Genomic DNA, 11335 nt, shown 5'->3' with positions numbered 1-11335 from the left:
GGCGCAGGCAGGCAGGCAGGCGGGCAAGGGTCACCTGCAGGGAGCGGGTAGGGGAGGGACACTACCTTAAAGGGGCAGGTCTGCTTTGCCTGGGCCTCCTTATCTGTAACCTGTCTTCCTTCCACCTTCTAGGGACACCCCACCTTCCCATATGCCTAGTTACTAACTTCTTCCTTTTCCCACAAAAAGCAAAGGAGTCCAATACAGAGTAGAGTGGTAATATTTATTAGGAAAGAGAGATTTCAGTTAGATCCCCATGTCTCACACAGAAGAAACAGATGGTAACTACCATTTCTTTTCTTTTCTTTTTGTTTTTTGAGATGGAGTTTCACTCTTGTTGCCCAGGCTGGAGTGCAATGGGACAATCTCAGCTCACTGCAACCTCCACCTCCTGGGTTCAAGCAGTTCTCCTGCCTCAGCCTCCTGAGTAGCTGGGACTACAGGCATGAGCTACCATGCCCGGCTAATTTTGTATTTTTAGTAGAGATGGGGTTTCTTCATGTTGGTCAGGCTGGTCTCAAACTCCTGACCTCTGGTGATCCGCCTGCCTCGACCTCCCAAAGTGCTGGGATTACAGGCATGAGCCACCACGCCTGGCCGGTAACTACCATTTCTAAAGAGGAAAGAGAGCAGGTGGAGGGTCCTGATTCCCAGGGGACAGGTAGTTCAGCTGGACAATGGGGGAGTACAAGATTAGGGTTGATAAGGCCACTGCTCACCACCCCTCCACTGAAGTTCAGTGGCTAAAATACTGCTACACCAGCCAGCCAGTAGAAGGCTATCTTGCTCTCCAGCAGACACTTGGAATGTGGTTGGTGGCAGGAAGGAAGAATGTCATGCTATCTCTTGCTGCTCCTCCGGGTTTCTTTGCCGTTACTAACAGTGTTGCTGGAAGGGCCAGGTGGGCCTGCAGGTGTGTGGTTGGGCTGGCTTCGAGTGATTCGGGTGCTGGGCGGGTGGGAGGGAGTATGAGGGGGATGTGGGCCACCACCGGGACCTGATGGGGCACTCAGTCCATTCCCATTCTGGCTCTCAGAGGCTAGTTGTTGGAGGAGAAGAAACAAAGGAATTAGTTAACATAGAAGAGGGTTCCATCCCAAGACCTGCCTCCATGCCCTAAAGAGTGGCACAGTCTTCACCATGCACAACTGCACCTTAAGGCCAAATGGACCAAATGCAAAAGTCAGTGGGCTGCGAATATGAACCAAGCTCCAAAGAAGACTCACACGATCATTTTGGAAGTTGCTACATGAACCTTGGTATGGTATTTTTCTCTTGTATTTATCTGTCTTATTGGGAATCAGACCTAATTAGCTGTTTAGTTCTGGGCTCAAGGACCTCTGACAAAAATGCCCCTTTACCAAAAGTGATTGTAAAACTGGAGAAGTATGACAAGGGGAAAGGCCTGAAGTATGTGTGTTAAAATATGAGGCACTTTTTAAAAAAAAGGTGTGTATGTGTGTACCACAATGATACTGTTCATTTTAGAAAACATAGATAAGTGTTCGGACGCAGTGGCTCACACCTGTAATCCCAGCACTTTGGGAGGCCGAGGTGGGTGGATCATGAGGTCAGGAGTTCGAGACCAGCCTGGCCAAATAGTGAAACCCCATCTCTACTAAAAATACAAAAATTAGCTGGGTGTGGTGGCACATGCCTGTAATTTCAGCTACTCAGGAGGCTGAGGCAGAAGAATCACTTGAACCCAGGAGGTGGAGGTTGCAGTGAGCCAAGATCATGCCACTGCACTCCAGCCTAGATGACAGAACAAGACTTTGTCTCAAAGAAAAAAAAAAAAAAAAAAAATATATATATATATATATAAAAACATAAGTGAAAAGATAAGATTATTATACATAATCTTACCCACCAAAGGTAATAAGTCACATTTTTTTGTATATATATTTTTCTTTTTTAATTTTCACTGTTTTAGAGATGAGGTCTCACTTTGTCACCCAGGCTGGAATGCAGTGGTGTGATCATGGCTCATGCAGCCTCAAACTCCTGGCTCAAGCAATCCTCCTGCTTCAGCCTCCCGAGTAGCTAGGACAATGGGTGTGCACCACTACATCTGGCTTAGATTTTCTTTCTTTTTTTTTTTATTTTGAGATGGACTCTTTCTCTGTCGCCCAGGCTGGAGTACAGTGGCTCGATCTTGGCTCACTGCAACGTCTGCCTCCTGGGTTCAAGCAATTTTCCTGCCTCAGCTTCCCAGCAAAAAAATATTTTTAATAAGATACATTTGGCCAGGTGTGGTGGCTCATGCCTGTAATCCCAGCACTTTGGGAGGCCAAGGTGGGAAGATCACCTGAGGTCAGGAGTTCCAGACCAGCCTGGCCAACATGGTAAAACTCTGTCTCTACTAAAAATATAAAACTTAGGCCAGGCGAGGTGGCTCATGCCTGTAATCCCAGCACTGTGGGAGGCTGAGGGGGGTGGATCAGGGGTTCGAGACCAGCCTGGCCAACATGGTAAAACGCTGTCTCTACTAAAAATACAACAATTTAGCTGGGCATGGTGGCAGGTACCTGTAATCCTAGCTACTCGGAGGCTGAGGCAGGAGAATCACCTGAACCTGGGAGGTGGAGGTTGCAGTGAGCCAAGATCATGCCACAGCACTCTAGCCTGGGCAACAAGAGCAAAAACTCCATCTCAGGGGAAAAAAAAAAAAGAAAGCCAGGCGTGGTGGCATGTGCCTATAATCCCAACTACTCAGAAGGCCAGAGAATCACTTGAACCCAGGAGGTGGAGGTTGCAGTGAGGGAGATCTTGCCACTGCACTCCAGCCTGAGCAACACAGTGAAACTCCGAAACGGTGAAACTCTGTATTTAAAAAAAAAAAAAAAAAAAAAAAAATTTAAGTCTCTTTGCCCCTAATATTCCTTTGCTACATGTGGAAAAGTTGTTCTTTTTCACCTTTGAGTGACAGTGGCAAAAGGGTACCCAAGATTTATCATGATTGAAATAGGTTCCCAGGCCAGCTGTGGTGGCTCACATCTGTAATCCCAGCACATTGGGAGGCTGAGGCGGGTGGATCACCTGAGGTCAGCAGTTTGAGACCAGCATGGCTAACATGGTGAAACCCCACCTCTACTAAAAATACAAAAAATTGGCCAGGTGTGGTGGCAGGCGCCTATAATCCCAGCTACTCAGGAGGCTGAGGCAGGAGAATCGCCTGAACCTGGGAGGCAGAGGTTTCGGTGAGCCGAGATCACGCCACCGCCCCCCAGCCTGGGTGACAGAGCTAGCCTCCGTCCAAAAAAGAAGAAAAAAAAAGGTTCCCAAATTTTTCACTATAGGCACTTAGAAAAGGTATCTAAAAAGGGTGTGCTGGGCATGGTGATTCATGCCTGTTAATCCCAGCACTTTGGGAGGCCAAGGTGGGCAGATCACTTGAGGTCAGGAGTTCAAGATCAGCCTGGCGAACATGGTGAAACTCCATCTCTTTTAAAAATAGAAAATTAGGCCAGGCGTGGTGGCTCATGCTTGTAATCCAAGCACTTTGGAGGCCAAGGCGGGCGGATTACCTAAGTTTGGGAGTTCAAGACCAGCCTGACCAACATGGTGAAACCCCGTCTTTAAAAAAATTAAAAAAAATAAAAGTATTAAAAAAAAAAAAAGAAAATTAGCCGGGCATGGTGGCACATGCTTGTAATCCCAGGTATTAGGGAGGCTGAGGCATGAGAATCGCTTGAACCCGGGAGGCAGAGGTTGCAGTGAGCCGAGATCATGCCATTGTATTCCAGCCTGGGTGACAGAATGAGACTCCTTCTCAAAAAAAAAAAAAAAAAAGCCAGGCACGGTGGCTCAGGCCTATAATCTCAGCACTTTGGGAGGCCAAGGCAGGCAGATTGCCTGAGGTCAGGAGTTCGAGACCAGCCTGGCCAACACGGTGAAACCCCGTCTCTATTAAAAATACAAGAATTAGTCAAGTGTGGTGGCGCATGCCTGTAATCCCAGCTACTTGGGAGGCTGAGGCAGGAGAATCGCTTGAACCTGCAAGGCAGAGGTTGCAGTGAGCCAAGATTATGCCATTGCACTCCAGCCTGAACGACAAGCACAAGACTTTGTTTAAAAAAAAAAAAAAAAAAGAGGGGGCTGGGAGAATTGAGTGAAGGCGAATATACTGAGAAAAGAGAGATTTGGAAAAGGGATGAGGGAAATGCATCTTTCTAGGCTGAGGAGAGTGGGGAAGCTAGGAGGACCAGTGGATGGAAGGGAACAGATTTACCTGGAGAAGCAGCTGGAGGTCCAGTGGTAGGCTGGGAAGCTGAAGGGTTGCTGTCATTCTGTACCTGAAAGCACAGATTACATATTCAGATCCTGCTCCCTCCCATGCTTCTTGTCTTGATCTGCCCTCCTTTCCCACCATTATAGCCACAGGACTCACCGCCTTGTTGGGTGCCTGCTGGGTGCTATACTCTGGGTTTGGCTCACTGAAGTTAGGAACCTCAGAATAAACCATACAGAATCTGTAAGGGAAGAAAGCAGCTAAAGCCTTGGATTCATCCTCTGGGCCATTGTTGGAGGCCTCAGAAAAGTCCAGATAGGTTGGGTGTGGTCACTCACACCTGTAATCCTAGCACTTTGGGAGGCAGAGGCAGGAGGATCACTTGAGCCCAGGAGTTCAAGACTAGCCTGGGCAACATGGTGAAACCCCGTCTCTACAAAAAATACAAAAAAATTAGCAAGGTGTGGTGAAGCATGCCTGTAATCTCAGCTACTTGGGAGGCTGAGGTGGAAGGATCAGCTGACCCCGGGAGGTCAAGGTTGCAGTGAGCCGAGATCATGCCACTGCACACTCCAGCCTAGGTGATAGAGACTGTGTCTCAAAAAAAAAACAAGTCCAGAAATAGGGCTTGGACTGCACAGCCTGTGCTACCTCCTTGCAAACCTCAACTTTCCTCCTTGTGCTGGTGCTTCTTCATCCCAATCCCCAAGACCGCACTTACTCTCCAATCTTCTGCAGATCACCCCCACGGCCAGTATACAGTGTCAGACAACCTTTGAAAACTGAAGCATACCTATGGGGGCAAAAAAAGCAAAATTCAGAGTACTCAGAAGTGTTACAGGGACTGTTAACCCTACTCTTGATTATTGTTGCCTTTGGAAGGCTAGAAGTTACCACCTGGCTTACCCTTTGGTGAGCCGGATAATGTCCCCAGGCTGAATCAGATTGCCGACGTCGTCCCAGACGGAGATATTGATGCTGCCTGTTTTGTCCGCCACTTTGCAGGTCCGAACCTCATGCCCGTCCTTTGTCTTGGTCACTCGGCCTGAACGGAACAGATAAATCGAGGTGGGAGGACGATCAAATAAATGGGGTGGTAGTTGTCAGAAGAATGAGATGTGGATATTGGTGGGATGAGGGAAAAGGTGTACAAACAGGACAAAGCCCAAATCCCTGAGGCATAAGGGGCTGGGATTATGGAAGGTGTGTGTGTGGGCGGGGGGGGGGGGCGCGGGGGGGGGGTAGTTCAGGGGCCAGCACCATGGAGAGGGCCCTGAGTGGAAAGAGGCACATGTGGCACAGGAGGTCTAGATCTGGCAAGACTTCTATCTACCCTATACCAGACTGCAGCTTTCTGTCCCAGGGTCGAAGAGAGAGACTGGGAGTGAAGAGTGTCCTGTGGCTCGCCTTGCCATCCCCACACCAAGTTAAGAACGCAAACAGCGTTCTTCCCCTCGCCCCCTACCCCCATCCCACGAAATTGCCACCCCAGTATAGACACCTGTCTCCAGCACAATGAAGATAAGGTTCAGATTCTTGAGCCCGGGCTTGATATCCTTCACAAAGGTCTCCGTCGTCATGCTGCCCGAGCCTCGGCACCCCACTGGATGAGGAATAGGGGTTGAAGGCTCAATGCTTGGATCCTTTGCCCCCATGCTCCACTTCCCAAGGCCTACCTACCACATTAGGTTGGGGTCAGGCAGCCTCAACCCCTCTAACCCTTCTAAAAGATTTAAAAAGAACATCCCCGGAGGCCTCCAACTTCAAGATCAGAATTTGGGGGTCTCTGGACAGGCTGCTTTGGGGCTGGAAGGCCCCCTGCCGGGATGCTCTTTTAGTCTCAAACCCTAAAGTGGCGGAGCCGACGTAGACAGGGGTAGGGAACCCGGTGCAGAGCCAGGGAGTAGAATCTTACTGGCCAGACCTTCCCGAACCCTCATCCAGACAACCCGGGACTCGGTCTATCCCCTCCCCCACCCGCAGCCCACCACCCACCCAGCCAGCCGGCAGGACTGTGCACACCGCTGAGCAGCCCGCAGGGGGAGCCACAGGCTCTGCTGCCGCCGGAAGCTGCCCGGTGGAACGCCGGAGTGCGGACATTCCCGGAAGTTTCTCCAGGCTGGCCTCCTCTGGCCAATCAGCACCGCCCGGGCGCGCCCTGCGTCGTGCCGCCTACCCTGCCCAGCCAATCGGGATCCGAGACTCGTGCGCCGCGAAGGGGGCGAATTTCAGGTATTAAAGGAGCCTCGGTGATAGTTGGCTCCGCAGGGGGAAAGATTCACCACTAGTGGGCGCACAGGGCCCCAATTTTCCGTAACATGGCTGGAGAGAATGCGCTTAGACTCTAAGATGTTTCTTTCCAAAGAGTGTGACACCATGGGAAAAGGAGCAAGGGCTTCAGAATCTGGCAGACAAAAGTTTGAATCCTGGCTCAATGCTTCACTTCTTTTCTCGACGATTTAAACATATGTAATTCGTCAGGCGCGGTGGCTCACGCTTGTAATCCCAGCTCTTAGGGACGTATAGAGGCTGGAGGATAGCATGAGCCCAGGAGTCCAGACCTGCCTGGGCAATATAGCTAGACCCCATTCTCCACAAAAAGGCAAAAAGAGACAAAAAATATGTAATTCCATCTTACAGACGAGAAAACGGAAGCTGTTAAAAAGCAGCGCCTTGCACACAGTAGGCACACACGGTTTCCTCCTTTTTTATTGCTGTAACTCTTATATTTATACCTGATTTGGGGTTTTCATCTTTAATACACTACCTAGCTTGGTCAAGGTCTCTGGGAAAAGTGGCACTTACACCAGAGACAAAAGGCAGGCTCACCTTTCTTGGAAGAAATGGAACTTGCAGTATAGAAAGAAATACTTGTTAGTCCCTCTTTTTTTTGGAAACAGCCTTGCTGTGTAGCCCAGGCTGGAGTGCAGTGGTACAATCATGATTCACTGCAACCTCTGCCTCCCTGGCTCAAGCGATCCTCCCACCACAGCCTCCCTAGTAGCTGGGACTACAGTGCATCCCACCACTCTAGGCTAATTTTTATATTTTTTTGTAGAGACGGAGTTTTGCCATGTTGCCCAGGCTGGTCTCGAACTCTGACTTCAAGTGATTCGCCCACCTCGGCCTCCCAAAGTGTTGGGATTACAAGCGTGAGCCACTGCACCCGGCCATACTACTTTTATCTTACTTGATTTGAGTCCCCGCTAGAGGACGGCAGAAAAAAGTGCTGAAACGTTAGTTCCATTTGGGACATGTCAAATTGTCCACAAAAGATAGCTAGCTGTGTATTGTTGTGTATAAACAAATTACACAGAGATATGTGTGTGTGTGTATTAATGTGCACTAACATTGCTTAGCCAATGTCCACAATAAATGCCATACTATTTAATACCAGATTAGCCTAAGAGGTCATGTAATTGTAATGCCTTGGTTTGCTTAATTAACCCCTTATCTCTTCATGGAGCTCTTTAGGCTCCACATTGACTTCCCTTGGATCCCAGGTTCTCTACCACCCACACCCTCAACACCATGGTGTTGTAAGCTAAGGAAATCAAACTCCAACTCAGGAAGAGGGAAATTTTCTCTCCCTTCCTTCTTAGGTGTTTCAGGGAACTCCTCAAGTGTTCGAGGAGCCATCGTGGATACGGGAAGAGTGCGCCTAGGAGAGAGGCAGACAACCCATTGAGCACCCCAGATCTAAGCTTTGCGGTCAGACTCCCTCACTCCCCACCCCGCGACCGCCTTGTTAACTGCAATATCCATTCCCATGACAGGCGTCAAGGGGTCACGAGGCTCTGGGATGCCGACCAGGGCTCTGGAAAAGGGAGAGGGGCTGGACCCACAGCCGGTCACGCTGCAGACCTGCCTCTCCGCAATGATCTCGCACCAATCCGCGTCAGCTCTAGGACACAAGTCAGTGCATCCTTCCAAAGCGAAGCGTGGCTGGCCAGGCCCACCCGTTCTTGTCGGGAAGAACATAGAGTTCTTCCTCCCAAATGGCTATATAGTCCTGACTGAGACCACAAAGACTTCCTGTCTAGAGCGGAGGCCTGGCTAGCCTTCGTCTCTCCTCGTAGGTCGCTCGTGGCTGCTAGCGTAGGGGCTGAGTTAAACAAAGAGGCGGGGTTTAGTGACGAGCTTCCGCCGGGTTGCGTAGCAGCGGTGGGCGGGGAAAAGGATCCGCCAGAGACGGCGACGAGTGGTCGGAGCCTTTTTTCCTCTCCTTCCCCTTTTCCTTCCCTTCTCGGGAAAAGCTGGGACCCGGCATCAGGGCAGACCTGTGGCCGCTGCGGCCTGAGCTCCAACTGGGCCAGGGTGCGGAGAGTCCAGGCCGCTTCCAGGGCGGTGGGTACTGCGCCTGCGCGATCTTCCACCTAAAAGAGGGTGTGGGAGGGGAGGAGGTGATGTCCCAGGGGTATTGGGGCAGGGGATTGAAATACTGGGGTTCAGGAGGAGGGATGTTGGTAAAGATGAAAATGGGGGAAGGAAGCAGCACTGGCGAGGAGTCGGGAGGTGAGAAAGGGACTCTGGAGATTGGGTTGTTGGGGAAGGTCCATTGGAATAGGGGAGTTTTGAGAAGTGCGGGAGGGGGCCGGGGCTAGCTGGAGGACCGGCAGCTGCGGACCTAGGGGAACAACGTGGTGTTTAAATGGGCAATGATTGACGGACCAGAAGGAGAGGAAGGGAGCATTCCGGGGGCCAGCCTGGGCAGGGGCGGTGGAACTTAAACCCCCGCCCTCGAAGCGCCATAGCTTGGCTCCTCTCCCATGCCTTGTCTTTGGCAGCCTTGTCCTCTCATTCCTTCCCTGCTCCTCTCCCCCTCCTAGCCCTCCATGAAGGAATCTCACATTCTTCACATCCCTGCTCTTAGTTTGCAGCCTGGCCCTCTGATAGGCTTCACACACCACACACTGGAAGGCCTTCCCTAACCCAGGACTTTGGGAAATTGGGGAGTGGGGAAGGAGGGGGCCAGAGGAAGAGCAGAAAGCTAAGAAGGTTAAGGGCGTTTTTCTTGAGGGATTGACAGACTCCTTCCCCATTCAGAAACTTCGTTTCACCTAATAACAAGTGGGGTTGTTAATGAGGCCACTGTTCTTGGGGACTGGCCCGTGATAGTGTTATCCCTTTCTATAGAGTGGTTTTAGAGTCTAACAATAGGGCAAGAGGCTGAGAGTGTTGTTGACTGATACTTTTGCCCCAAATGAGAATGGGGTGGATTCGTGGTAGGGAATGTGAGTGATGCAACGTTACTACCTTGCATGTCCACCCCACCTGTGGCTAGGCCTACCTTCTAGTAAAAAGAAGGAACAAGCTTCTTTTAAGCATTTCCTCTCCGACTCTCAGTACTCTAAATTTATTTATTTTGCCTTTTTTTTTTTTGAGACTGAGTCTCACTCTTGCCCAGGCTGGAGTATAGTGGCACGATCTCAGCTCACTGCAACCTCCTTCTCCTGGGTTTAAGTGATTCTCCTGCCTCAGCCTCCCGAGTAGCTGGGATTACAGGCACCCGCCACCATGCCCAGCTAATTTTTTGTATTTTTAGTAGAGATGAGGTTTCACCATGTTGGCCAGGCTGATCTCAAACCCCTGACCTCGGCCAGGCGTGGTGGCTCACGCCTATAATCTTAGCACTTTGGGAGGCCGAGGCGGGTGGGTTGCCTGAGCTCAGGAGTTTGAGACTAGCTGGGCAACACAGTGAAACCCCGTCTCTACTAAAAATACGAAAAATTAGCTGGGTATGGCTGTATGCACCTGTAGTCCCAGCTACTCAGGAGGCTGAGGCAGGAGAATTGCTTGAACCCAGGAGGCAGAGGTTGCCATGAGCCGAGATTGCGCCGCTGCACTCCAGCCTGGGCGACAGGGTGAGACTTCATCTCCAAAAAAACAAAAACCCTCATCTCAGGTGATCAGCCCACCTTGGCCTCCCAAAGTGCGAGGATTACAGGTGTGAGCCACCGCACCCGCCCTTATTTTGCATTCTATTGCTACAAATAATATCTCACTTGAGGATGACAGTATTCAGTATCCTTTCATGTTTATGTATTTATTTATTTATTTTGAGACGGGGTCTCACTGTCACCCAGGCTGGTGTGCAGTGGTGCGATCTCTGCTCACTGCAACCTCTACCTCCTGGGCTTAGGTGATCTTCCTGCTTCAGCCTCCTTAGTAGCTGGGACTACAAGTGCTCACGCCACCACGCCTGGCTAATGTTTGTATTTTTTGTAGAGACAAGGTTTCACTATGTTGACCAGACTGATCTCGAACTCCTGGACTCAAGTGATCCATCCACCTCGACCTCCCAAAGTGTTGGGATTACAGGTGTGAGCCACTGCGTCCAGCCTTCTTCCATATTTATTATTTCACTTGATTTACAGGACAGTATGTATATAAGGAGTATGTGTGTGTATGTATGTGTATACACACATACATACACACACACACAACTTATATTAGGCGGGGCTCAGTGGCTCACACCTGTAATCCCAGGACTTTTGGGAGGTCAAAGTGGGTAGATCACATGAGGCCAGGAATTTGAGACCAGCCCGGCCAACCTGTTGAAACTCCGTCTCTACTAAAAATATAAAAATTAGGTTAGGAGATCGAGACCATCCTAACACGGTGAAACCCATCTCTACTAAAAATTCAAAAAATTAGCCAGGCATGGTGGTGCGCACCTGTAGTTCCAGCTACTTGGAAGGCTGAGGCAGAAGAATTGCTTGAACCCAGGAAGTAAAGGTTGCAGTGAACTGAGATTGCGCTACTGCACTCCAGCCTGGGTGGCAGAGTGAGACTCAGGCTCAAAAAAAAAAATTAGCTTGGCATGGTGACATGGGCCTGTGATTCCAGCTACTCAGGAGGCTGAGGCAGGAGAATAGCTTGAACCTGGGAGGTGGAGGTTGCAGTGAGCTGAGGAGATCACATCACTGCACTCCATTCTGGGTGAAAGAGCAAGGCTCCATCTCAAAAAATATCTATCTATCTATCTGTCTATATGTCTTATATTAATATATAAGGCAGGTATCATTTTCCCTACTTGATAGTTGAAGAAACAAAACTACAGAAGGGTTACTTGACTTGTTTAAATTTGTACATTTGGGGGTG

At 50.0% G+C, this 11335-nt stretch overlaps 2 protein-coding genes across 10 annotated transcripts in view; one reads left to right on the top strand and one right to left on the bottom strand.

Annotated features, from left to right (window-relative positions):
- Positions 1 to 204: 204 nt before the first annotated feature.
- Positions 205 to 8232, bottom strand: NABP2 (nucleic acid binding protein 2). 4 transcript variants are annotated; one of them, XM_012450469.3, is made up of 8 exons: positions 8096 to 8232; positions 7061 to 7081; positions 5733 to 5834; positions 5138 to 5276; positions 4953 to 5024; positions 4391 to 4472; positions 4232 to 4295; positions 205 to 1039 (listed from the first exon to the last, which is right to left on the bottom strand). In XM_012450469.3, exons 3-8 carry the CDS (start codon positions 5809 to 5811, stop codon positions 840 to 842), a joined length of 636 nt encoding a protein of 211 aa, XP_012305892.1. In that variant the 5' UTR covers positions 5812 to 5834; positions 7061 to 7081; positions 8096 to 8232; the 3' UTR covers positions 205 to 839. The 4 variants fall into 4 exon arrangements, with proteins under 4 accessions (XP_012305892.1, XP_012305894.1, XP_012305891.1 ...); XM_012450471.3 differs by lacking the exon at positions 7061 to 7081; XM_012450468.2 differs by lacking the exons at positions 7061 to 7081; positions 8096 to 8232 and adding an exon at positions 6227 to 6288.
- A 149-nt stretch (positions 8233 to 8381) lies between these two features.
- Positions 8382 to 11335, top strand: part of RNF41 (ring finger protein 41) — a 34311-nt gene continuing 31357 nt past the window's right edge. For 5 of the 6 annotated variants that reach the window (XM_012450453.3, XM_064377219.1, XM_012450455.3 and 2 more), the window contains exon 1: positions 8382 to 8578. The gene's annotated coding sequence lies outside the window, so the exon portion shown is untranslated. Of the gene's footprint in view, positions 8579 to 8658; positions 8747 to 11335 lie in introns of those variants that run through there. The other variant, XM_012450454.2, reaches the window with a different exon arrangement.

The sequence above is a fragment of the Aotus nancymaae genome, unplaced genomic scaffold (assembly GCF_030222135.1).
Source record: "Aotus nancymaae isolate 86718 unplaced genomic scaffold, 86718_ANA_hifiasm-v0.15.2.pri h1tg000016l, whole genome shotgun sequence".
Classification (NCBI taxonomy): Eukaryota; Metazoa; Chordata; class Mammalia; order Primates; family Aotidae; genus Aotus; species Aotus nancymaae.
The sequence above is the reverse complement of the archived record's forward strand: the minus strand, read 5'-3'. Positions and strand labels throughout refer to the sequence as shown.